At 48.4% G+C, this 23,676-nt stretch overlaps 4 protein-coding genes across 4 annotated transcripts; 2 read left to right on the forward strand and 2 right to left on the reverse strand.

Moving 5' to 3' along the window:
• The first annotated feature begins 36 nt into the window (after positions 1-36).
• On the forward strand, positions 37-1,326 carry LOC122390399 (larval cuticle protein 65Ag1-like). The gene is made up of 2 exons (XM_043383303.1): positions 37-110; positions 679-1,326. The coding sequence occupies exons 1-2, from the start codon at positions 99-101 to the stop codon at positions 1,096-1,098; spliced, it is 432 nt and encodes a 143-aa protein (XP_043239238.1). The 5' UTR covers positions 37-98; the 3' UTR covers positions 1,099-1,326.
• A 9,880-nt stretch (positions 1,327-11,206) lies between these two features.
• On the reverse strand, positions 11,207-12,376 carry LOC122390400 (larval cuticle protein 65Ag1-like). Its single transcript, XM_043383305.1, has 2 exons — positions 12,230-12,376; positions 11,207-11,849 (listed from the first exon to the last, which is right to left on the reverse strand). The coding sequence occupies exons 1-2, from the start codon at positions 12,236-12,238 to the stop codon at positions 11,436-11,438; spliced, it is 423 nt and encodes a 140-aa protein (XP_043239240.1). The 5' UTR covers positions 12,239-12,376; the 3' UTR covers positions 11,207-11,435.
• A 1,546-nt stretch (positions 12,377-13,922) lies between these two features.
• Positions 13,923-15,001, forward strand: LOC122390402 (larval cuticle protein 65Ag1-like). The gene is made up of 2 exons (XM_043383308.1): positions 13,923-14,057; positions 14,562-15,001. The coding sequence occupies exons 1-2, from the start codon at positions 14,049-14,051 to the stop codon at positions 14,868-14,870; spliced, it is 318 nt and encodes a 105-aa protein (XP_043239243.1). The 5' UTR covers positions 13,923-14,048; the 3' UTR covers positions 14,871-15,001.
• A 2,029-nt stretch (positions 15,002-17,030) lies between these two features.
• On the reverse strand, positions 17,031-18,330 carry LOC122390372 (larval cuticle protein 65Ag1-like). Its single transcript, XM_043383266.1, has 2 exons — positions 18,165-18,330; positions 17,031-17,998 (listed from the first exon to the last, which is right to left on the reverse strand). Exons 1-2 carry the CDS (start codon positions 18,231-18,233, stop codon positions 17,600-17,602), a joined length of 468 nt encoding a protein of 155 aa, XP_043239201.1. The 5' UTR covers positions 18,234-18,330; the 3' UTR covers positions 17,031-17,599.
• Between the last annotated feature and the right edge of the window lie 5,346 nt (positions 18,331-23,676).

Raw genomic sequence — 23,676 nt, forward strand, 5'->3', positions numbered from 1 at the left:
GGTATATAGCGGAGGAGCCGGCGATCGGCCGACACTGGCCTGCGCGCTCCGACCTGGCTCGTGCAGCTACGTACGACACGGACCCGACTCTGGCAACGATGATAAAACTCGTGAGTAGAAAACGTCACCGAGTGCACTGATGCAAGGCTCACCAAATGTACGCAACTGCAGAGATACAACAGTGCGCGATCTGTTTGAGTTATAATAAATATTATTTGTGTTGAAAATAAGCTTATAAAAAAATGAATTTCTAATAAATTGCTAGATAAAGCGATTCTATGCTTGCTTTGGCACAAGCGATATCCACACCTCTGTAATTTGTTTTTACTTTTATACTTGGCGCTAAAGCTCTCCTCCAATATTAAACAAACATAATATAAAAGGTGTTTTGTGTAAGGTGAAAAACTAATCATTATTCTAAACATTTCTGGACGGTACGGTAAACACATATGAGAGAGCAAATTTTACGAGCCATCGTGATGTATGTAGTTTCATTTCTGAGGCAGATATTTTTTGTACTTCTAGTACATATCACGCAACAAAATTGATCTTCGTACTATGTTTCATAAAGCTGCATTTTTTATTAGATCAAAAAGTATCATTATAAAAAATGTAAAAAAAGACTTGTAAGGTTTTCCTTTTCGTGTTCAGGACATTACATATTTCAATCCTTTTCAGGTACTGGTCTGCTGTTTGGTTGCGCTGGTGGCTGCGCGGCCACAGGATTTTGTAGACGACTCCGTCATCTACCAGGAGCCACGGCCCCAGTATAGGACCTTGGAAGACGCCGGCATCCTGCGCATGGAATCGTCAATGAACGAGGACGGCTCGTTCCAGTACGGCTTCGAGACCACCGACCCCATCCAGCAGGACGTGGCCGGACAGCCCAAACAAATCGGAGAGGAGATCGGCATCGTCATGCAGGGATCCTATAGCTTCCAGACTCCTGAGGGCCAGACCATCACCGTCAACTGGGTGGCCGACGAGAACGGCTTCCAGCCGCAGGGCGATGCCATCCCGGTGGACGCCAACGCCGCCGCGCAGGCCGCCGCCTTCGCCAACGCGCCGCAGCAGGTCACCTTCGACGAGCAGTTCTAATGGACTCGGCTGCACGGAGCCATAACACATAGTCTGCAAACGGGTGACCTGACCCGGACTGACCTGACCTGACCTGATATGACCATCGTCCGGCGACCTGCACCGGTTGCCACCTGCCGGCTGCTGGAGGCTGGACGATGATATGCTCTCTCATTTGCCGTTATCTGGGTTAGCTATGTGCAAGTGTTGTACATAATGTTTTCTGCAATACAAAGCATCGCAAATGTGTATTCTAAGAAGCCTCATGTCGATTTCCTCAGATGTTTCAAAGTTCAAACATTTCCTGAGTGAAGCTGGCTGAGAAAATCCTTCAACATAGGTAGATAATTGTTTCTGATACATATAAAATAATGCTCGCCGAAGGCAATTTTCATAGTCCGGCACTTGCTGGGGTATTTCGCCACCCACCGTTTGCTGGGGAGGGAGGGGAGCGTTAAACGCCCCCAGCCGATAACTCGAGAACCAATAGGCGCAGCGAAACGCACGAGGCGGCGAACGAAAAAACGCGACAAGGCGCTTAACCTTCGCCCAAGTGGGGGGGGGGGCATATGTTACCACCCTGTCGCGTTTTTTGCGTGTGAATAAAAACCGCGCGCGCCGCTTGAGGTAGCTTTTTGTACGGTTCTCCAGGGTATTAGTCGTTGGTCGCTCGGCGAGCGGGAGGGCAACCAGTTCCGCCCCTGTATCGCGTGACCCCTTGCTCCGCCCAGTTACGCACGAGCGTACTCCACGCCGCGTAGTAGCGTGGGGAGGGGAGGGTTAGAATGGTGACTTGTGTAGAGGCTAGAACCGGTTTCCACCGCCATGCCACCGCCCAGCGACATGGAGCGGGGTCAGTGACCAGGGCGCAGGGAAAGGTCAGAGGTCAGCTATAACGTAGAGCTTTGTGTCTCCCTCCCCTCGCGTGTAACGACCGCACGACAGCGGCCGGCCGCCGATCAGGCTTGACATGTCAAGGTCACCCGCAGTCAACGGGCTCAGAGGGTTGGTCGAGTGCGCGTCCGTGGCTGACGACAGTCTCGACCATGTGCTATGGTGCCGATAGACAAGCGAGGGTAATAAGTTTTTGTTCAGTGCATATGGCTGCTGGGGTGTGTTATCTTGATATGATGCTTTGTAACGTGTATGATACGCCTAAAACCTCGCTGGCAGTGGCCGAGAGGAGAGGGGGGGGGGGCGGGTGCCGCCTCCACATGTTTATTTTTGTTGATAGCTGCGGGAGCTGAAATTTGGCAAGCCTGACCTTTGATTCAAGGTGAATTTTTATGACAGCAGCTGTATTTTCACCCTCGCCCATATTGGTGTTTTGCCAGCGTCTATCGTAAAGGGGGGGGGGGGGAGGGTCCGTTGGACCCCTTTGCCGTTCAGCCCCTGATCGAGCTAGAGCTTCGCGGAAAAAGAGCGTGTTTCCCGTGACGAGAGGAGGCCGATGATACCCAATTTTAAGGTCATAGGTCATTGGTTGACAGGTCAATATAACTCAAAAGTCGGGGAATCGGGACCTGTTAGAGCTTCGTAAAGTGAAGCTGTTATAGGGTTTTGCGGGGTGCTGACCACGAATTTCAAGTTAGTTTTGATCACAGATGATGTTTTCGTGCATTTAGGCCAGGTCGGGTCAGGTCAGGTCACATGTTACGAGGGAACCAAAACTACTTATTTAATGCTCAAACGGTTTCTAAATGCGAAATCAACTCCAAAATCTACCCTAGAAACATGTAGAACTCGAAAGAGTGAACAAAGGTCATCAAAGGTCAGTGACCTGACTGACCTTCACGTGACCTTGACACCCACTAGAATCCATGGGATCAACATCCTTTCACATGTTTGATCGCTTAAAGCTAAAAAGACAATAAAACGCGCTCTACTCGAAATACGCCAAAACGCGATTCCGGCCAAACATGGTCTCGGAAAACAGGTCACAAGTCAAAGGTCTTTTGAGTCAGGGTCATACAAATTATAGGGTAGGCGTTATATTGATTAACTCGAGGGTACTGAAAGTTTCGTCGCAATCAGCCGCTTTTTACGCGAGTTATTTGCGGAAAACTGAGGGTAGGAGGTCTGTTCGACACCCTCCTACAAGTGCGAAGGTTAAGGTCAGGCCGTTGACCAATGACGTCAAAAGTGAACCTCTGTAAGGTCCCAAAATGTCGCGATGTCGCAGCACCCTTCGTGCCAGGGGACTTTTCAACGGGGAATGAAGCTTATATGATCTAGTACTATCTCCCAGAGGCCTCACAACTTGTATGTAGCTTTCTCGTATTTTTCTTAAGAGTCACCTGAAGTCAGGTCGGTCACGCAACCTCACGATTATTAATCAATTGGGAAATATGAAAACTGTTATTTTGGCGCCGGGAGCCATCTAAAGCTGTTTCAAGCGCACTAATTCGCGATTTTATACAATCTTTGGAAGCCCCAGCATTCACTTTTCCATTCTTAAAGTTAGGCGACTTCATTTAGGACGTCAGTAAGGTTACAGGAGTTTTCACCAAAAAGTCCCGATCAAATTGAGCTAGCGAGTCGTGAAGCCACCAGTTGACTTGTGAGGACCTACCGAATCAAAGAAGCGGTATGACCTCCTTGAGCCAGCCTCGTGGCCTGAGTGGCTCTGCCCTGACATGACCTGAGGTGAACACCTTAAATTGACCTCAACAAAAACAAATTACGCTATTCGACGCGCGTGAGCATGCAAAACTCAATGGTGCCATTATCTTGGCTCTGTAACCACTTATGGTGAAGTTGTTTACCAAAAACCGATCCCGCGACTTGGAGCACTTATACTGACCTCAGAGTTTACCGGTTGACCTGAGACATTCAACTCGGGTACCAGTTGCTGCATCTCATACGACGCACGCGCTCAATTTTATCCGCAAGGCGCTAGCTCAATTAGGGGCAAAAAGACGGAGAGGGGTCATAATCGCCCCCCTCCCCTCGGCCGGGGTATATGCAGAAAACCCAAAATTCCATTGAGGGTTAAGCACTGAAGTGATATATTATGCGAGAAGGTATAGGTCAAAACAAGTATGCGCACGAGCGGATGTGAATAAAACTGTGTTTGAGGTATGCCTTTTTTATTAAACATTCGATTTGCTTTAGTTATTGGTAAGAACAGATACAACCAAGAAGAGCGCCCCTGAAGAAAAGGTGGCGCACCGGACGGGTGCGATTTTAAGGTCTAAGGTCAGTCGGGGACCTCTAAGTTCGGATCAAGCGCTGCATGTTAGGGGTAAAAAAAACTGGGGGCAAAAAAACATCCCGATTTTGGCAGCATCGTCATGCTTTGTCACGGCACTCATCCACTCCCTCGGCCGAAATATTATTTCCTTTTTGTATGAGTTCTGGCATAATCCCGCGCATTATGCTGCATGTTGTTTGCTATGAAAAAATGCATGTTCAGCTACGTTCTACGCAGTACGACTACGCACTAACCTAACCACCATCCCATCATCCACCACTAGCCACCATCCCGTTCTGTGCTCCCTTCCATCCCACACGAATCAGCCGAGATACTAGTCAGTCGGGCTAGCGCTATCCTATCCTCCCTTCCTGACTGCACAGCGCTAAAACCCAGAGCCGAGACTTCCCGAGCGCGACCTCTGACCCCACGCGGTCCGAAGGGTCGGCCGATGCCTAAGGGCGCGCCGCGCCGGCCACCCGGATAGCCTCTGCCGAGTCTCCCTTTCATACACCGTTTGCTACGCGCTCGATTCATTCATGTTTCTGTGTTTCCGCGTTCCTCTCGTTAGATGGCTCTACTGATGTCATAGGCGATCCCAGGAAGATTGCGGCTAGAATACCCCAAACGGCAGAAAATGAGGTTTTTGGTGAATATCTCGGAAAGTATTTGGCATACAACGATGCAATTTCACAGTATCGTGGTAAATGTGCATACACATAATTCGGGTTGATACTTTTGCATTTGAACATTATATAGGACCAGATATGTCCGAAAAAGCAAAACCAACAAGACTTTTACTGGAGAACCGTACATCAATTTTGGACAATGTGTGAAATTTTTGACCCCAGGTCATGTCAGGTCAGGTCACCAGTTCAAGTTACCTGACCAAGTCTAAAACAGTTTGCAATTATGTCCAGCCTGCAGTGTTTGTCAGAGAGGTTTTAAACTTGGTGGATTTCATGATGTTATGGGCGCCTATAATTTGTATATCTCGGATTTTTTTTATATCCGTGACCTAAGGTCAGGCCAGTGGCGTGACCTTTCCATTACAAATCAATGACGAAAATTAAAATGCCTCTAGATCCGTTTGTACACATAGGAACAGTCTAAATATTTCGGAATCACAATGATTTGGACCACTTATGATGACCAAGTTGTCATTTTTGCTGATAGCCTCTAGAAAGGTCATCCGAGGTCATTTGAGGCTACAAACAGATTTTTGCCAATAACTCGCGATTGGAAAGAGATAGACCGCTAGGGATGGTCTCATTGTGTTTGTCTTGTTGAGACGCATCGACTGATATGCAACATGACCTTTTCCGGTCAGGTCATGATCTTGACCTGAGGTCAAATTTTTAAGTTGACCTTTCAAGGTCAAATTATAGTTCATTCGACGCGTCTCGGCGAGAGGAACACGATTCTGGCAATAGAAATGACGTGGCTTTTTTTAGTCGAAAGTTATTGTCGAAAAACACTTAAAAAAACAGCTATTTTTTAGTTTTTGCCCTCTGGAGGCTAAGCCTTTGTTTGGCCTGAGGTCAATTTTGATTATGACTTTATCAAAAGAAGAGTTCAAAAGCTATCGATTACTTTTCCATGCGTTTTTCTAGCTACCATAGTTCCTGAGATAACGGCATGTTTTCTGAAAAATGTAATGACAATGGGAAAATTTTGCCTTTGATGACCTCCGGTGACCCCAATATTGCTCTAAGATGAAAAATGACTGAAATACTTTCAAACGTACGCATTGAGAGCTATCGACTGCTTTTTGCCGCGTCTTTCTAGCCCTCTTCGTTTTTGAGTTAGAGGTGGGTGGTAACATATGCCCCCCCCCCCCCACTAGGGCGAAGTTGGCTGATACCGCCACTGGGGCGCGGGTTAACCCGCGCCCTGCTGGGGGGGGGGTGTGTTTGAACACCCCCTTGTGGGTTTTCGCGAATATCTCAAAAACGCGCCGCCGTTTTGGTACACCTTATCATACATCAATTCTACACATGTTGTGAAAATTTCAGACCAAGGTCATTCAAGGTCAGGTCACCAGGTCACTTGAAGTGACCTCACCTCATAAAAAGTTTCAATGTCTGTCATAGCTACACCGAGTGACCGATCGCTTTGAAACTTTCAGGCGGGTTTCAGCGATTGCTAAGAGCAACAGCATGTACAAAATGTATGTCTCAGAATTTTGATATCGATGACCTAAGGTCAGGTCAATTTTGCGACCTCCCCATTACAAGTCAATGGGAGAAAATTGAAATGCGCCTCTTTTGGACGAATGACATTATAAACACTCCCAAACACCGAATTACTAGTGGTTTAGACACACTGAACACGAAAATGGTGTCCGTGGCCCTTGTTTACTGCCCTGAGGTCATCTTAGGTCACGAATGGTATCTAACAGTTTTTCGCAAATAACTTTTGATAGAGGCATGCTAGAGCGATGAAAACGCCTTAGATGTGTTCAGCTCGACGATACGGATTGACTTATATCCCTCGCCCGTATAGGGGGGGGGGTCGAACGGACCCCCCCATGGTTTTTCGCGAATAACTCGCGTAAAAAGCGGCCGATTGCGACGAAACTTTCAGTACCCTCGCGTTAATCAATTTTACACCTACCCTGAAAATTTCATGACCCTGACCCAAATGACCTTTGACCTGTGACCTACTTTTCGAGACCATGTTTGGACGGAATCGCGATTCGGCGTATGTCGGCTCGCATTAGCAGCGCGTTTGCAGTCTTTTCGTGGTTTCAAGCGTTCAAACATGTGATATGATGTTGCCCCTATGCATTAGGGTGGGTGTCAAGGTCACCTGAAGGTCACGTCAGGTCATTGACCTTTGATGACCTCGGTTCACTTTTTCGAGTTTTACATGTTTCTAGGCCAGTTTTGGGAGCTGAATTCGAATTTAGCAACCATATGAACATTTACGAAGTAGTTTTGGTGCCTTCGTAACATGTTACGAAGCTGTCAGAGGCGGTTGACAGCTACTAGGAATACCCGGCAGGACCCCTACTGGTTGACCTGACCTGACCTGACCCGACCTGGACTAAATGCATGAAGACATCATCTGTGATCAAAACTTTTACTTTTGTTTACTTTTTGGGATGTCCGCTGTTCCTAGCGACTTTATTTGAAAGTGCGGCATTTGTTGCGCGCAAAGCAGCATATACCACCGCGTGCTACAAAACGTTTTAGTCAAACATTTAAAAATCGTTAGATATCTGCGCTGACGTCACACATTCAGAGGGGTATTCCTATGCATTAGCCCCTCTGAATCAAAATGCTGCAATTTTGAAATTCAATATTTCCGATTTAAGGCATTTCTCGATGTTGTGAGTGCCGAAACAGGTAATTGTGAGCCAGGGACCCCATTTTGGCTATCTCAACTCAAATCTAATGTTAAGGTGGGAGGGTCCCTTTAACCCGCGCCCGGCTGGGGTTCGTGGATTTCCACGCCCTGCTGGGGGGGGGGGGTGTTTGAACATCCCCCCTTGTAACTCGGCTCCTGGGCCACGTAGCGATACGCGGTAGGCGGCGTTCGAAAGAGCGTCAAAAATAATGACGAAATCACTTCGGTCAATTTTTTGGTCAGGTCAAAGGTCAGGTCACCAGAGGTCATTGAAGGCAAAATTTCGCCGATTTCCAGGTCGAATATCGAAAATCTCGAAGAAGCCAACGCATAACTCGAGAACCAATAGAGCTACAGCGCCGCGGAAAATCGCATTCGATAGCCCTATTAACCCTCGCCCGTATAGGGGGGGGTCGAACGGACCCCCCCCCCATGGTTTTTCGCGAATAACTCGCGTAAAAAGCGGCCGATCGCGACGAAACTTTCAGTACCCTCGCGTTGATCAATTTTACACCTACCCTGAAAATTTTATGACCCTGACCCCAATGACCTTTGACCTGTGACCTACTTTTCGAGACCATGTTTGGCCGGAATCGCGATTCGGCGTATGTCGGCTCGCATTAGCCGCGCGTTTGCAGTCTTTTCGTGGTTTCAAGCGTTCAAACATGTGATATGATGTTGCCCCCATGCATTAGGGTGGGTGTCAAGGTCACCTGAAGGTCAGGTCAGGTCATTGACCTTTGGTGACCTCGGTTCACTTTTCGAGTTTTACATGTTTCTAGGCCAGTATTTGGAGCTGAATTCGAATTTAGTAACCATATGAACGTTTACGAAGTAGTTTTGGTACCTTCGTAACATGTTACGAAGCTGTCAGAGGCGGTTGACACCTACCAGGAATACCCGGCAGGACCCCTACTGGTTGACCTGACCTGACCTGACCCGACCTGGACTAAATGCATAAAGACATCATCTGTGATCAAAACTAACATGATATTCGTGATCGGCGCCCCGAAAAACCCCATAGCAGCCACACTTTACGACGTTCTAACAGGTCCCGATTTTCCCGACTTTTGGGTCATTGACCTGACCTGCAAGGTCAACCAATGACCTAGGACCTTAAAATTAGGTATCATCGGCTTCCTCTCGTCACGGGCAACACGCTCGTTTTTTCCGCGAAGCTCTAGCTCGATCAGGGGCGAAACGGCAAGGGGGGGTCCAACGGACCCCCCCCCCCCTTATACGTTCGCGGCTGGAAAAACACCAATACGGGCGAGGGATATGCAACATGACCCTTTCCGGTCAGGTCATTCGATGATTGCGAGGGATATGCAACATGACCTTGACCTGAGGTCAAATTTTCAAGTTCACCTTTCAGGGTCAAGTTATAGCTCATTCGATGCGTCTTGACGAGAGGAACACGATGCCGGTAAAAGTAAGCTCGTACAAGGCTTGGGTCAAAAGTTATTGCCGAAAAACTGTTTCCGAAAAAAAAATCGGCTATTTTTGCAGTTTTTGCCCCCTGTAGGCAAAACCGTTGACGTTAGGTCAAATCTGAGAGAATTACTCAGAAAGGGCGTTAATAGGGCTATCGAATGCGCTTTCCGCGGCGCTGTAGCTCTATTGGTTCCCGAGTTATGCGTTGGCTTCTTGGAAATTTTCGATATTCGACCTGGAAATCGGCGAAATTTTGCCTTCAATGACCTCTGGTGACCTGACCTTTGACCTGATCAAAAAATTGGCCGAAGTGATTTCGTCATTATTTTTGACGCTCTTTCGAACGCCGCCTTCCGCGTATCGCTACGTGGCACAGGAGCCGAGTTACAAGGGTGGGGGTGTTCAAACACCCCCTCCCCAGCAGGGCGTGGAAATCCAGGACCCCCAGCCGGGCGCGGGTTAAGATGAGTTTTTGAAAGCTGAACTTTTAAGTCACAGGTCGGCTCAACATCACGTCAAACACCTGAAATTGGGCTTTCAGTGGCATGGAGTTAGAACCTCGCACTTGGCATCTCTTGACATAAATTCTGTCAAAACTGTGCACAATCCTTCAAAGAAGTGCTACACGAATGTCAGCTTCATGTAGAGGTCAGTCAAGCATAGGTCAGCGTCAAGGCCAGGTCAATCAGGTAAGCATATATCACTGAAAAGCAAACTTGTATTCGCAACATATGACACATGTTCTATGGGTACTTTTAGGCGAAGAACACGATTGTGACATTGATTGCATCATACGAGTACGTGTTGTGTGGAAAAAGATCGATTTAACCCCCGCGTGTGTAGGGGGGTCGGATGGCCCTCGGTTTTCGCGAATAGCTCGCGCAAAAAGCGGACAATCGCGACGAAACTTTTAGCACCTCGAGTTATCAATTTTAAACCGACTCTGAAAACTTCATGACCCTGGCCCAAATGACTTTTGACCTGTGACCTATTTCTCGATAGCACGTTTGCCCGGAATCGCGATTCAGCGTATGTCAGCTCACATTATTCGCGCGTTTCCAGTCTTTTTGTGATTGTAAATGCTCAAACATGTGAAATGATGTTCGTCCCATGAGTTACGGCGGATGTCAAGGTCACCTGAAAGTAAGGTCAGGTCATTGACCTTTCATGACCTCGGTTCTATTTTTCGAGTTGTACATGTTTCTAGGGTAGTTTTTTCGGGCTGATTTCGAATTTAGCATTCATTTGAACATTTACGAAGTAATTTTGGTGCCTTCGTAACATGTTACGACGCCGTCAGTGGTAGCTGACACCTACTACGGATAGCCGGCAGGACGCCTACTGGTTGACCTGGCCTGACCTGACCCGACTTGGCCTAAATACATGAAGACATCATCTATGATCAAAATTAAGATGAAATACGTGATCACCACCCCGAAAAACCCCATAGCAGCTTCACAGTAACACAAGTACAGGCTTCTTACCCTCAGGGGATCTTTGGCGCTTATCAACAAGTGCGCAAACCAAAATGAGCCTGATCGGACGTGTTAGCCGGCGGCCAGAGCCTTAATTGTGAACAAGCTTTAAAAAAATGCTGATAATTTTTAATTTGATCTGACCAGTGACGTCATCGGTGACCTCAAGGTCAATGAAATTAGTTTCCGCCCGACACTTTGTCCAGGGCTGTTAGCCGCCGTTCGTTTGAATTTTAACAATCGGACCAGTGGTTTCGGAAATAGGAGGGGGAGGGCTCTGTAGAGTCCCCCCTCCCCCCAGTCAGCCGCGTTTTGGAAAATACCCCAGCCATGCGCTGGTTAATGGACGTGTCTGAGCATGGAAAACACGATGGTGCCAAAGTCGCGGCTCTGCGACCATTTTTAGCAAAGTTCATAAAACACGAACCTATACTTTGGTCATTGGTGCACTTGACCTGAACTCAGAGGTCACCAGTCAACTTGAGACCTTAAAATCGGGTAACAGTAGCTGTGTCTTGTAACGTCGCTCGTTTCTTTTGCGAGGCTTTTGCTCCATTGGTGACGAAACGGCGAGGGGGCTGTACCCCACTTCCCCTTGGCCGGTACGTATGTAGAAAACTAATAGGTCCGGCGAGGGTTAAAGGGATCAAAATGCTCTCCAAGCAAATTCATTAAGTAAATATGCAAAGTATTGCATGTATTGCAGAAGTCATCGACATACACGACAAGCACTCTTCAAAGACAAAAAAGAATCGAGAAAGTGTAACATCACTTCATCAGTTGGCAGAATGTCACTACTGCAGCGGCGGCCATTGGTAGGAGGTCACACCAGGTCAGTTCAGGTCAGTCCAGGTCAAATCACCCGTTTGAAGGCTGTGTGTTATGGCTCCGTGCAGCCGAGTCCATTAGAACTGCTCGTCGAAGGTGACCTGCTGCGGCGCGTTGGCGAAGGCGGCGGCCTGCGCGGCGGCGTTGGCGTCCACCGGGATGGCATCGCCCTGCGGCTGGAAGCCGTTCTCGTCGGCCACCCAGTTGACGGTGATGGTCTGACCCTCAGGGGTCTGGAAGCTATAGGATCCCTGCATGACGATGCCGATCTCCTCTCCGATTTGTTTGGGCTGTCCGGCCACGTCCTGCTGGATCGGGTCGGTGGTCTCAAAGCCGTACTGGAACGAGCCGTCATCGTTCATTGACGATTCCATGCGCAGGATGCCGGCGTCCTCAAGCGTCTTGTATGTGATCTCCTGGAGGATTGGGGAGTCGTCGACGAAATCCTGCGGCCGGGCCGCGGCCAGGGCCACCAGACAGAAAACCACGAACTGAAATGGGTCAAACATTCAGAGACAGTCGAAAAAAAAAACGTTGGGCGTCGTTTTGGTTGGCAGGTTAGCCTAAACATAAAGGGATATGGTACTGCGATATTCATATCTTCCTTCGATCATGAGTTTTACTGATATTTCCATCTTAGTTTTAGAAGATCAACTGCTTATTATTAGACTTTACCCATATCATGCTAAAAAGCATGGATGTATGCACATTGCACATTGCACAATCATATGGCCAGTACATTCATTTCGATCTTAGTCGCACAAACGTATGCATTTAGCTATCATGTAAACTTTAATATTGTCGTGAGCACGAGAACGGCCAAATCGCTACCGTTTATCTCTCTCGTTCTCGCTGTTGTTTTGCTACTCACCAGTTTCATAGTGGATGTTTTTGAAGCTCCTCGGGCTCTCGGAGATGCCGGCACTGTACTGTGAACGTCGCCGGTGGCTCTCGGTTTTATACATGCCCACCATCACCAGGTAATCCTCTAATGTCGACATCAATCCTTCAAAATGCACGCAGTAAACCGTCACTCGGAAATTAAATTACAACTTTACCATACCACGGACGTCAATTGGAAGCCTCAGCTTTGAAGAGGATCCCGTGCGTAGCTAATCCGTTCGGTAGAAAAACCAATCTTCACCCCTGACAGGCCTTCACGCGTTATGTAAGAATCCAGCCTTAAAGGCGTGACAAACCAAATAATATTGATGGCTGGTAAAGCCGCTGTTCCCCTTCAAGACTTATAAGTTATAGTAGCTAAAGAAACAGGGTACTGAGGGAGACCCTTTGAAGCAGTACAATGTGTATTTTTGAGGCAAAACAGAGCTGCTTACACTTTAATTCCGTGCTAGTTTTTTCGTATGCAGCTTAAAGCTCTTATCAGAAGCTTCCTGTCACGTTCTTTCGTTTGCAGCTTCGTGCGTTTCGCTGCGCTCATTGGTTCTTGAGTTATTGGCTGGGGGGGGGAGGGGCGTGTAATCCCCCCAGCAACTGGTGGGTAGCGAAATATCCCATCAACTGACGGGTAAAACAAAGTAACTTGTGTGGTATAAGTGAAGACGATTGCGCATTTTCCCACCAACAAGTGTTTGCCGTTTGTTCTCAAAGAGATACTCTGAATCGCTGACATACTTGTGACGTCATTAGCCCACTGGTCGTCCGTCTTAGCCGATAGACAGCCGACACCGGAAACATACGTACCGTGGCGCGTTGATTAGCGTCTAGCGAGTTCTCTCTGCACCTGACCTAGGGGTAGCACGTTTGGTTCCAAGGATATCAGCGAACGAGGTTAGAGCCCAGCTAAGGGATCGACGGCCCTTGAGCTTTCGGGGACATAATACATAAATAGATATCTTTGGACATAGGACATATAAACAATGAAGTCTATGAAAATGGACGTCTTACGTCTCTCACAAGGGATACAACTCACCTGCAGCAGTGGTATACACTTATACAGCTATAGGGCTAAGTTATGATTAATCGAAGAATGCGGCTTTTCTGCTTGAAACGCGTATTTTCAAAGATGATCGTCCTTAGCTCGGTTAGAAGCCGAATGTTGTACTAAACGTAGTTTGAGAGAATTGAAATTGTCCACTCTTTGAAGATCAATGTCGTCACATATTTCGTAAACTCTTCTCTTGAAGCGAAGGGGGTCGTAGGTATGGAAATCAGCAGGTGTTTTGACTGAAGCTAGTGAGACAAAATTGCGTATATTACTGCGGCTCAATGCATACAGTGGGTTGGCTTGAATCAAAACTCAGTCAGCGCCCAACCCCGGCAAATGTCACACCCACGTCCCACACCCACCTCCCACTCTCTGGCTCTGCGAACCCAGCGGGTGTCACTCTCCCTCTCATATCTGCAGCTCGGAGCTGCGCCGCACCCCGGCCGAGTCGCGCGGCTGAGGACAGGCCGACCCGGCGGGGTCGCCGGGCGGTCAGAACACAGAGAGCCATACAAATGACACCGGACCGTGTGCGAATGGAAATCAGCCGGCCACCACGTGACCTGACCACGTGACACCACGATGAATGCTCCCCTCAGTGCAGGCGGGAATTTACATAGTGGTGCGTCTGGTGGCCGGTGGGTCGCCCATAGGGCCCGGCCTGTCGAACAGGCCGGTATAAAAAGGTGGCCAGCTGGGAGGTGTGCAACAGTCTCACCTGTGCCCCCCTCCCATCGAGACCATGAAGCTGGTGAGTGACCTCCGAGCCCATGGCACACTGCACACAGTTTAACAGTTTTGCTTGGCCATGAGAGGAGCGAGGGACCAGTTAATACCACTGGCGGGAACAAACAATTTGTGATGCCTTTCAGACTAAGAGCTTTGAGCTGAAATTATTTCGGGAAATGGTTGTTTCAATTTAAGCCTTTTTCGTTCCATAAATCGTTCTCTGGGCTTCATTTCGTTTTCGCCCGCCTGCCCTCGTGTGGTGACCGCACATTGGAACTGTTCGTCACCGAGTCTCACCGATGTGCGATATATGAACCAATGGGCACTCAGTTACTGCTTTCGCAAGCTGCCAGAAAACAGTAGTGTGGAACTATTTCTCAGATGGGAAAATGGGTCTGCTCGTCGCCCATTCTTGCTCCAGTTTTGCGGACTGCAGATTGTTGTCCAAATTACTACTAGCTGAGCTCTCAGCTGTGTGCTTTGTGACACCGTCTTCTCACCATCCTGTGTCTGGCCTCCCCACCAGGTGATCCTCTGCCTGTGCGTGGCCGCGGCCGTGGCGAGGCCCCAGGACACCCCGCCGGCGGAGCTTCTGCGGCTGGACAGCACCCAGAACGAGGACGGCTCCTTCCAGTACGCCTTCGAGACCAGCGACCCCATCACCGTCGAGGCCGCCGGACAGGCCAAGCAGATTGGAGAGGAGATCGGAGTCGTCATGCAGGGATCCTACAGCTTCGAGACCCCTGATGGTCAGACAATCACCATCAACTGGGTGGCCGACGAGAACGGCTTCCAGCCGCAGGGCGATGCCATCCCGGTGGCTCCGGCGGTTTAAACGTGATAATTCATTGGCGCCGACTCACTGATCCATTCCGACCCCGCACGATTCGTCCATGTTCATTTAGTTGTTTTCATTTTATTGTATATTGCACATGTTCGCTGCCGAATACATACATCGCGGCCACATGAAGCGTGTGAAACCGACACGGGGATGAGCCAGAGTAGGACTGGCCTCGAACAAGGCACTGAGCAGTGAAGGCCTGCTCACTGAGCAACGATCCAGATGTGCTGGTCCTAAGGATAGTGAGCACAGCTGGAGTATGCACTGTTGCACTGTTCACTTTAGCAGCTATATTCTGTTGTTGGCTTGTTTTAATTGTAAAAGCATCAAATTTAAAAGTTTTTTTTTTTTTTTTTTGCTCATGAAGGCCTCATAACTCTGAAACATGCGACTTTCACCCTTTTTGCGTTACTGGGCTAGGTCCTTCTGGTCAATCAAACCATTTCAGAATAACTGGGATGAGAGCATGTGTGAAACATTTGGCTGATATGTCTAACCGCTGGTAGCAGCTGAACCCATTCCGTGGGACAGGCACCCAGCGGATGGGCATGAGTGACTACCAACCATAAAAGCGCCACTCCGTTGTAAGATTCCTTTCTAGGAGCTATCCTTACGTACCGCTTGCCTCATTGGCTATCAGCACGAGTTAGAATATCTTAAAAAATGGGCTATCAAATCATATTGTGTAAAAAGACTCGGATACTCTGCAACGTCATGTGGGAGGCGTAGCACTGGAAATTCTAGTTTTCAACTTTAAATCGCAAGGAATCGCACATAATTGTCCAACAGTTTCCCGTTAGCACTTTTCATGACTAAGCATTGGGCCCCATTTGCTTGAATTTGCTTGAAACAAGAAGCATAGCGATGGCGATATTTCATTCGAAAGGTGAAAGCCAAACTAGGAAACAAACTGAGGGCAGGGGGCGTTTTCACCCCCCTCAGGTTTTTCTTTGCAAATATCTCAAAAACGGCAGCGCGTAACGCCGCCGTTTGTGGCACACCTCTTCATATATCTTTTACTCACAACTTACAGACCCAGGGCAATTAAGGTCAGGTCACCGTCACGTCAAGTGACCTGACCTCCTAAAAAGTTTCAATGTCCGCCATCTACACCGAGTGACCGATCGCTTTCAACATTTATGGTTGATGAGAGCAACAGTATGTACAAAAAGTAGGTATGTCTCGGGATTTCGATATCGGTGACCTAAGGTCAGGTCAATTTTGCGACCTCACCATTATAAATCAATGGAAAAAATTGAAATGTGCTTATTTTGGACGAACATCATTGTAAACACTTTCAAACATCTCATTACAAGTAAACATGACACACTGAACCGGAAAACGACACCCGCGGCCTCTCCTTATGTCCCTGAGGTCATCTCAGGTCGCAAATGTTGTCTAGTAGTTTTTCGCTAATTACTTCAGATAGAGGCATGCTAGAGCGATGGAAACGCCTTAGATGTGTTCGGCTCGACAATACGGATCGACTGATATGCAACATGACCTTTTCCGGTCAGGTCATGATCTGGACCCGAGGTCAAATTTTCAAATTGACTTCTCAAGGTCAGCTTATAGTTCATTCGAAGCGTCTCGACAAGAGAAACACGATGCTGGCAAAAAAAATGTCGAGACCCTCTTGAGTCAAAAGTTATTGAAAAAGAGTATTTTTCGTAAAACGGCTATTTTTCAGTTTTTGCCCTCTGGAGGCTAAACCGCTGGGCTGAGGTCAAATCTGATGACAAGGAGGCAAATCCCGTCTTTGCCTTGGTTTCATGTTGCATCTAAGCACATAGGACGCGGTTGATAAGCTTTCTTGGTCAGGTGGGTGGATTTTGCATTGCAATGCGATGCAAGCAGCCTTCAGTTTGTTTGTCGCGAAGCTATTGAATACGCCACTCTTGCTTTCTATGAGGCGATCGGCTGCGATCAAGGATGTGTTCAATGTCTCCGCCATTTACATGCGGTAACCTTGCTAACCTTTTACATAATGCATGCTACCAAATATGCACACCCTACATTCTGGACGGCAGCATTCAGGTCACGTTCATGCATTTGAACAGCCCATGATGTTGATTTTCTTGATCCCGTTTTATGAAGCTTCAAATTTAATTTACCCTCCTTCGTTACAGATGCTTTGTGAATAATTTGTTGAAATATTTTTGAGGCATATATTGTAGCATTCAAACACATGTATTACATCAGCACGATTGTACCAATGAGCGCTCTGGACTGGCTCCAGCCACCTGTGTGCCCGCGTTAGTGCAGACGGGGCCGCTCCTATCACAGCTGACGCGGCCTGAGACACGAACAGAGACACGAACAACGCGGAGAGACACGAACAACGCGCACATCACAATACAAACGGACAAAACACGAACGTCCGACAACCTCACGAGTCACGCAACTCGCAGCCACGCGATACAAACGAAACACGACACAGACGGAGACGGAACACGAACATCCGACCTCATCGAGACACTCGGCTCGGCACGGGGTGGCAGAGACGCCCGCCGACGCGTCACCAGCGCCGCCGCTGCGCCTCCACTGTCACCTGCCAGGGCCGAGACATTGTCCGGTGCGCCATGAGTGTAATAACACGGTCACGGACTCATAAAAACAAAAACATCACACGTAATAAGATAATGCCCTGAATTGGATCTCTGAGGCGTTAAGACATACTGCAGCAGCCGATCTCCAACGGTAACCGATCTCCAGTCCGCCGCCTACGACGGCAGGTGGTCGCCCTCGGCCTGGAAACCGTTCTCGTCGGCCACCCAGGTGACGGTGTAGGTGACGCCGTCGTCGCCGACGAAGCTGTACGATCCGCGCATCACGGTGCCGAACTCCTCGCCGATCTGTCGCTGCTCTCCCCGCACATCCACCGCCTGGCCGTCGGTCTGCTCGTAGCTGTAGGAGAACGAGCCGTCGGGGTTCTGCACGTGGCTGGAAAGGAGCACCTCGACCGGCGGGTCCGGGGGCGAGTCTTCCTCGGCTACCGGCGAGCCCTCCTCGACCGCCGGCGAGCCCTCCTCGACCGCCGGCGAGCCCTCCTCGACCGCCGGCGAGCTCTCCTCGACGACCGGCCGGCCCGCGGCGGCGAGCAGCAGCGCGGCGAGCAGCAGCTGAGGGTGCGAGATGGTGGTCATAGTGATCCGAGGATCCTTAGTCGGCAGGGATGAGAATTCTACCTGAACGGCATTGTAAGAAAATCTTAAAGAAAGCTTACTTGAATTAAACAACACGATCATAATCACTGAAGTATCTTTGTATCACCCTGTTCCTACTTACGAGTCTCATGTCCGAGTGTCTGTGAGGGTGCTGCTGATGCCCTGGGACCGACTGGTGTCCTCCACACATCCTCCTGCGTTATATATAGAGCGTCCCGCCCACAAACACATGGACTCCGCCCGAGGCGGCGCCCAAACTCGGGCCCTCAGTCACTCGCCACACCGCCCGCGGCTCTGTTTCATAATGTGCGTGAACTGTGCGTGCCGGCGCCGGTGAGCGGTCAAGGTGACGGTCACGGCGCCGCCGCCAGAGCCGCCGCCGCCGTCGCGTCGCCCTGTTCAGAAGACCGATCGGCGCGCCTGACGGCCCGATACGGCGTCACCGGAGACGGCGTCGGTGCGCGTTCGCCCCGGGGCGGTGCGTACGGTGCGAGTGGGCGTCAGGTTTCGTCAGTGTTCCACCGGGGTCAGTGAACGAGGGTCATGGGAGGGGAAGGTGGGTGCTGTGAACCATAAGACTCGACTGATCAGCTGGTGTTCGGCTGAGGGCGATGACGACGAGATGGTGGGAGATGAACTGGAAATAGCGATAGAATCTTTGTGATTTAAGTCTACATAATAATTAAGAAAAATCGTTGCTTTGGTTTCATTACTCCAATTACCACACGGATTTCGATTTGAAAATGGCACATTTGAGTTCGGTGGTTACATTGAAAATAAAAGCAAATTGTAACTGTTTTTTATACGCATTATTTATCTCTAATGCAATGGAAAGTGGTGTTAAGTCCCATATCCCGTATGTAATTGAAAGTATCAATGCAATGACATTTGATTTCTGACTAATGCTTTCGGTGATTTCGTTACAAGGCATTTCTATTTTAGGCCACGTTTTTCTTCACCGGCTACCCTACCGATGCGTCTTTTTGCCAATGACTGCTGAATAGCATACCTATAGGCCATCGTGATTGGTCGACTGTGTCTGGGAAGCCCGAGCACCCTCTCCTCTACCAATCCAGCGGCGTCGGCTGTGTTATGTGATCGCTGTCATCACGGCGGTCACCTGTCACCATCTGTCAGGACTAGCGGCGGTGACACTGTCACCCCTGCTCAGCGGGACCATCCAGGCAGCCCTCCCACCGGAGACCCGTGTCCGAGGGGATTACGGTGGCTCACCGGGCCCCCTGTGGCTCTGCACTATGCACGCGCCGGCCGGCTGACGCCGAGTCTCGGCCCTCGGCTGCTGCACCCTGGGGGCAGTCAAGGTCAGCAGCTGCTGCCAAGGTCGCCCGGCTGGCCGGAGCGTCTGCCGCCGCCGGCCCTTTCACCGCGCCGAGACGTCACGGACACCCGAGAGGGCCACGAGAGGCGGCGGCCTATTAGCATACGTCACATTCGGAAGGCGGATCAGCCGCACAGCCACCGGACAGAAGACACGGGATTCTGTATGCGGAGCCACCAGATTAAGATATTGAACAGCGCATCTATCGGAGGTGGCATCGTTGATCGGATGGATGATTTTGTAACCGGTAAGTCATCCCGCAGTCCTGCGCGGTGAAGATGAAAAGGCTGGCGTTGTTGTCCAGTTGGTTTGGTCATCTGACGCACGCAGCGCGCCTCAAACACTCGGGACATTTTTCAGAAGCGCGCTGGAGGAGGGCTGAGCAATGACAACACTGGACTTTGGATGTCGGTTACCTATAGTGGGAACTGGCTTCTGAGCACTGAACAGTCACGGCATTGTGATGGTCAGTGGACGCTGAACATTGACCCCATTTATGCATAGGTGAGCAAATCAGTGAATACCTCAGTGGACGCGTCTGGCACAAACAGAATCCCACCTGCCTCGGACGGTGCCAGAGGGGTCAGAGGTCCCCCAATGACCCGGGTCGACGCACCGACCGGCCCTGAACCCAGGCGACAGACGCCCATACCGGGCAGCACTGCTGTGAGGTCGTTACCTGAATATGTCCCGAGGCCACAGGCCGAGAATGGACGCCTATGAGAGGACCACATTCCGAGAGACAAATTTGTGTACAAGCACAGCGTGCATTCACGTTGCGTTCCCGACGGTTTCTAAGCTGGTTTCCAGGCTCGACACTACCGCATGTGCGCATGATTTGTTAACAGAATCACGCAATGAATGCAAACGAGGTTTCAAATGCTGCAACTATACTTGAAAATTTGCCAAAAACATGGTGATAACAATAAGGCTTAGTGTGCAGAAAAACTCCGAGTTCATAAGAAATATGAATCATGCCGACGTCTGAGGTCTTAGCTACAGACTAAATGATGCCCATTGTCTGTCATAGACCTCTGTACCTACACCTTCGTTTCTATTGCACATATCTGTCCTCCAAACATCTAGGCCTCTATAAATCGTTGCTTCTTCACTCAGTCCGGGTGTTCAGAAGTCTATATACCTATCCATATTATTATCCATGCCTACAGAGGATACATTAAATTGTATTATTTTATCAATAAAATAGCGGTAGATATGTGGTTGTGGATGTGGATGTCACAGCCTCACAAATGACCCACGCTTTCTCCTTACTTGAATATACAGGGTGTCCCAGAAGTCTTGAAGCTTTTTATTTTTGTCGTGTGACCTTGCTATGCCACTGATTAAGGCAAATGACGCCTCAAACGAAAGAGAATGAACTGAAGTTTTGTATTTTCATGCGTAGAGCACCACTTTAGTTAGGTGGCCCCCGTTGTGAGTCGCACAAGATTGAGCACGAGAGATCACGTTCTTCGCTGCCGCCAAGATCTCCCGGTTTGCGAAACACCGGTGTCGCCATGCCCGTTTCTGGTCAGCTTCAGAGCCTTATTTCATGAAGCGAGCCAGGAAACAGAGCATTGGATCTCGGAGAAAACATTAGCAACATAATGATTTACTGATCAGAAAGTCTCCTGACATGTTTGCACGCATCCATTACCAAAATAAGGCTCAGCTGTTTGAGCGCGCTAAGCAACAGCCCGTTGTAATCCTTTGATTCGTTGCATTATTATGGGGCTAAAACAAATATCAACCCGTCGCAAATATATGTCGCTAATATTATGTCGCTCGCTTCAGGGAATAAGACTCTGAAGCTGACAAGAAACGGGCATGGCGAAACCGGTGTTAAGCAAACCGGGAGATCTTGGCGGCAGCGAAGAACGTGATCTCTCGTGCTCAATCTTGTGCGACTCACAACGGGGGCCACCTGACTAATGTGGTGCTCTACGCATGAAAATACAAAATTTCAGTTCATTCTCTTTCGTTTGAGGCATGATTCGCCTTAATCGGTGGCATAGCAAGGTCACACGACAAAAATAAAAAAAGCTTCAAGACTTCTGGGACACCCTAGGTACAAGGTATACGCTGCAGGGAACTAAAAAGGTGAAACAACTTTTAATGACCATAATCTTTTTACAAAAAAAGCATTAAGTTTCACATTCACCTCACTGCTTTAAAGTTCCCTCTATTGTTTTCCCACATGACCCACGCTGCTTACTGCTTGACTAATCGTGTACATTTGTACACGTATACGTTGTATATAACAGACAGACCCTTCAGCCTTGACATGGTGCTGTATGCTTGTACGACTTTCGCCAGTTTAAGCCGTCAGTGACGTCACACCGTGTTCCTATAGGGCTCGCAACTCGGAACGGTGCTTGTACGGCAATAATAAGAAATTCATATGTGCACTGTCATGCGTCAGCAGTCATACTCAGCACCGATAGTAGGCATATACAATATGCATCGTATAATTGCATATGCAATATGCATGCATAAATGGCAGCTGGGTATCTTTTTGAAGCAGCCAAAGGGACACAGAACATGTTACATGAACCATCTACCGAGCGTGCTGCCTGCAACCAGCTTTGTGCCGGCATTACTTTACGCTTAACGAGTCATGTAATTCGCATTGACCCATCTATTCATTGACGTCACCTGCGGTCCTGGAAGCTTTGCAAATGCAAATCTTTATTGACGACACAAACAGGCATACAGCAAACAGTAAGTATCTTCTTGAAAGGAGACACGGGAGAGAGAGAGAGAGAGAGAGAGAGAGAGAGAGAGAGAGAGAGAGAGGAGAGAGAGAGAGAGAGAGAGAGAGAGAGAGAGAGAGAGAGAGAGAGAGAGAGAGAGAAAGAGAGAGAGAGAGAGAGAGAGAGAGAGAGAGAGAGAGAGAGAGAGAGAGAGAGAGAGAGAGAGAGAGAGAGAGAGAGAGAGAGAGAGAGAGAGAGAGAGAGAGAAGGGGAAAGAGAGAGAAGTGGAGAGGAGAGGGAAGGGACATGAGAGGGGCAAACAGATAAGAAGACATTTTCTATTGTTATGACATATGTATTGATTGACTCACGAAATGATTTTATTGTACTTTTGAGCAAAATTTCAATGAAATCATATCAATTAACCCTCGCCCGTCCTGACGTTTTTACAGCCGCTAGCCTATAGGGTCGACCACCCCTTCTAGTGTTCAACCTTTCAACAAAGTCAACCGAGGTCGCTAAAGATTAAAGTCCTTAACCTGACCTTGACGTGACACGAACATCCACCATAATCCATGGTACAAACATTATGTTGACATGTTTCTTATCACAAAAAGTCCGAAATGTGACTTGCGTCGTATCGCCATCTGGCCTAACATGACCACGAGTAACAGCAGAGGTCAATTAAGTCAATAAGGTCAGAGTCATGAAATTTCAAAGACTGTAAAATTCATTGACCGGCGAATAATAAAAATTTCGTCGCGATCTGCTTCATCCGTGAGTTATTTGTGAACAAACGAGGGAGTCCGTACGACCCTTCCCTTAAAGGGCGAGGGCTTAAACGATGGTCGATGAAGTCACGGATCAACAGTTACGGCGTTTATTAACCCGCGCCCCACGGGGTGGGCTATTCATAGCCCCCTCCCGTTTTTCTGCAATAACTTCCAAACCGCTTGATGTATCGACGCCAAACTTTCAGTACCTTCGGCTGCATCAAGTTGACACCTTGTGTCAAAATATGAACTTTGTAGCTACCATAGGTCGGCCGGGAAATGACGTCAGAGTGACGTCATGTTCGGCCGATTTTGACGCACAACATTGAACCACGGCAATCGCTCCCAATAGCTCAGTTTTTAAGCTAGATCCAATTTCTTTGCAAGAGAGGACTCAGAAAAGACTGCGCTATCAAACTGTTATCTCGGTTTTTCCAAAGTTTGAAAATTTTGAAAATTATATATAATAAGATTTAAAATTTATATTTTTATCTTTTTTCAAAAACCTTTTGACTTTTCGAAAAAAAAACGGAATATATGTGATAGAACACATGCTTATGACTTACTCTAGCAAGTTTTAGCTAAATATCCTGAAAATGGCCAAGTTATACGCATTATTGCAAAAAATTACAATTATAATTTTTTCAAATCAATTCCTCAGTACGTATTTGACATCGCACACCAATATAAATAGCATCATCGTGTTCCTGAGCTCAAACTGCATCCAATAGACACCTTTTTTGTTGAAAAATTAAACTTCAAAATTTGACCTTTTTTGACCTGGAAGCGACCTGACCTAAGCTGAATTCAACTCAAAATGACCTCGAA

Source organism: Amphibalanus amphitrite, unplaced genomic scaffold (assembly GCF_019059575.1).
Source record: "Amphibalanus amphitrite isolate SeventyFive unplaced genomic scaffold, NRLGWU_Aamphi_draft 000394F_arrow, whole genome shotgun sequence".
Classification (NCBI taxonomy): domain Eukaryota; kingdom Metazoa; phylum Arthropoda; class Thecostraca; order Balanomorpha; family Balanidae; genus Amphibalanus; species Amphibalanus amphitrite.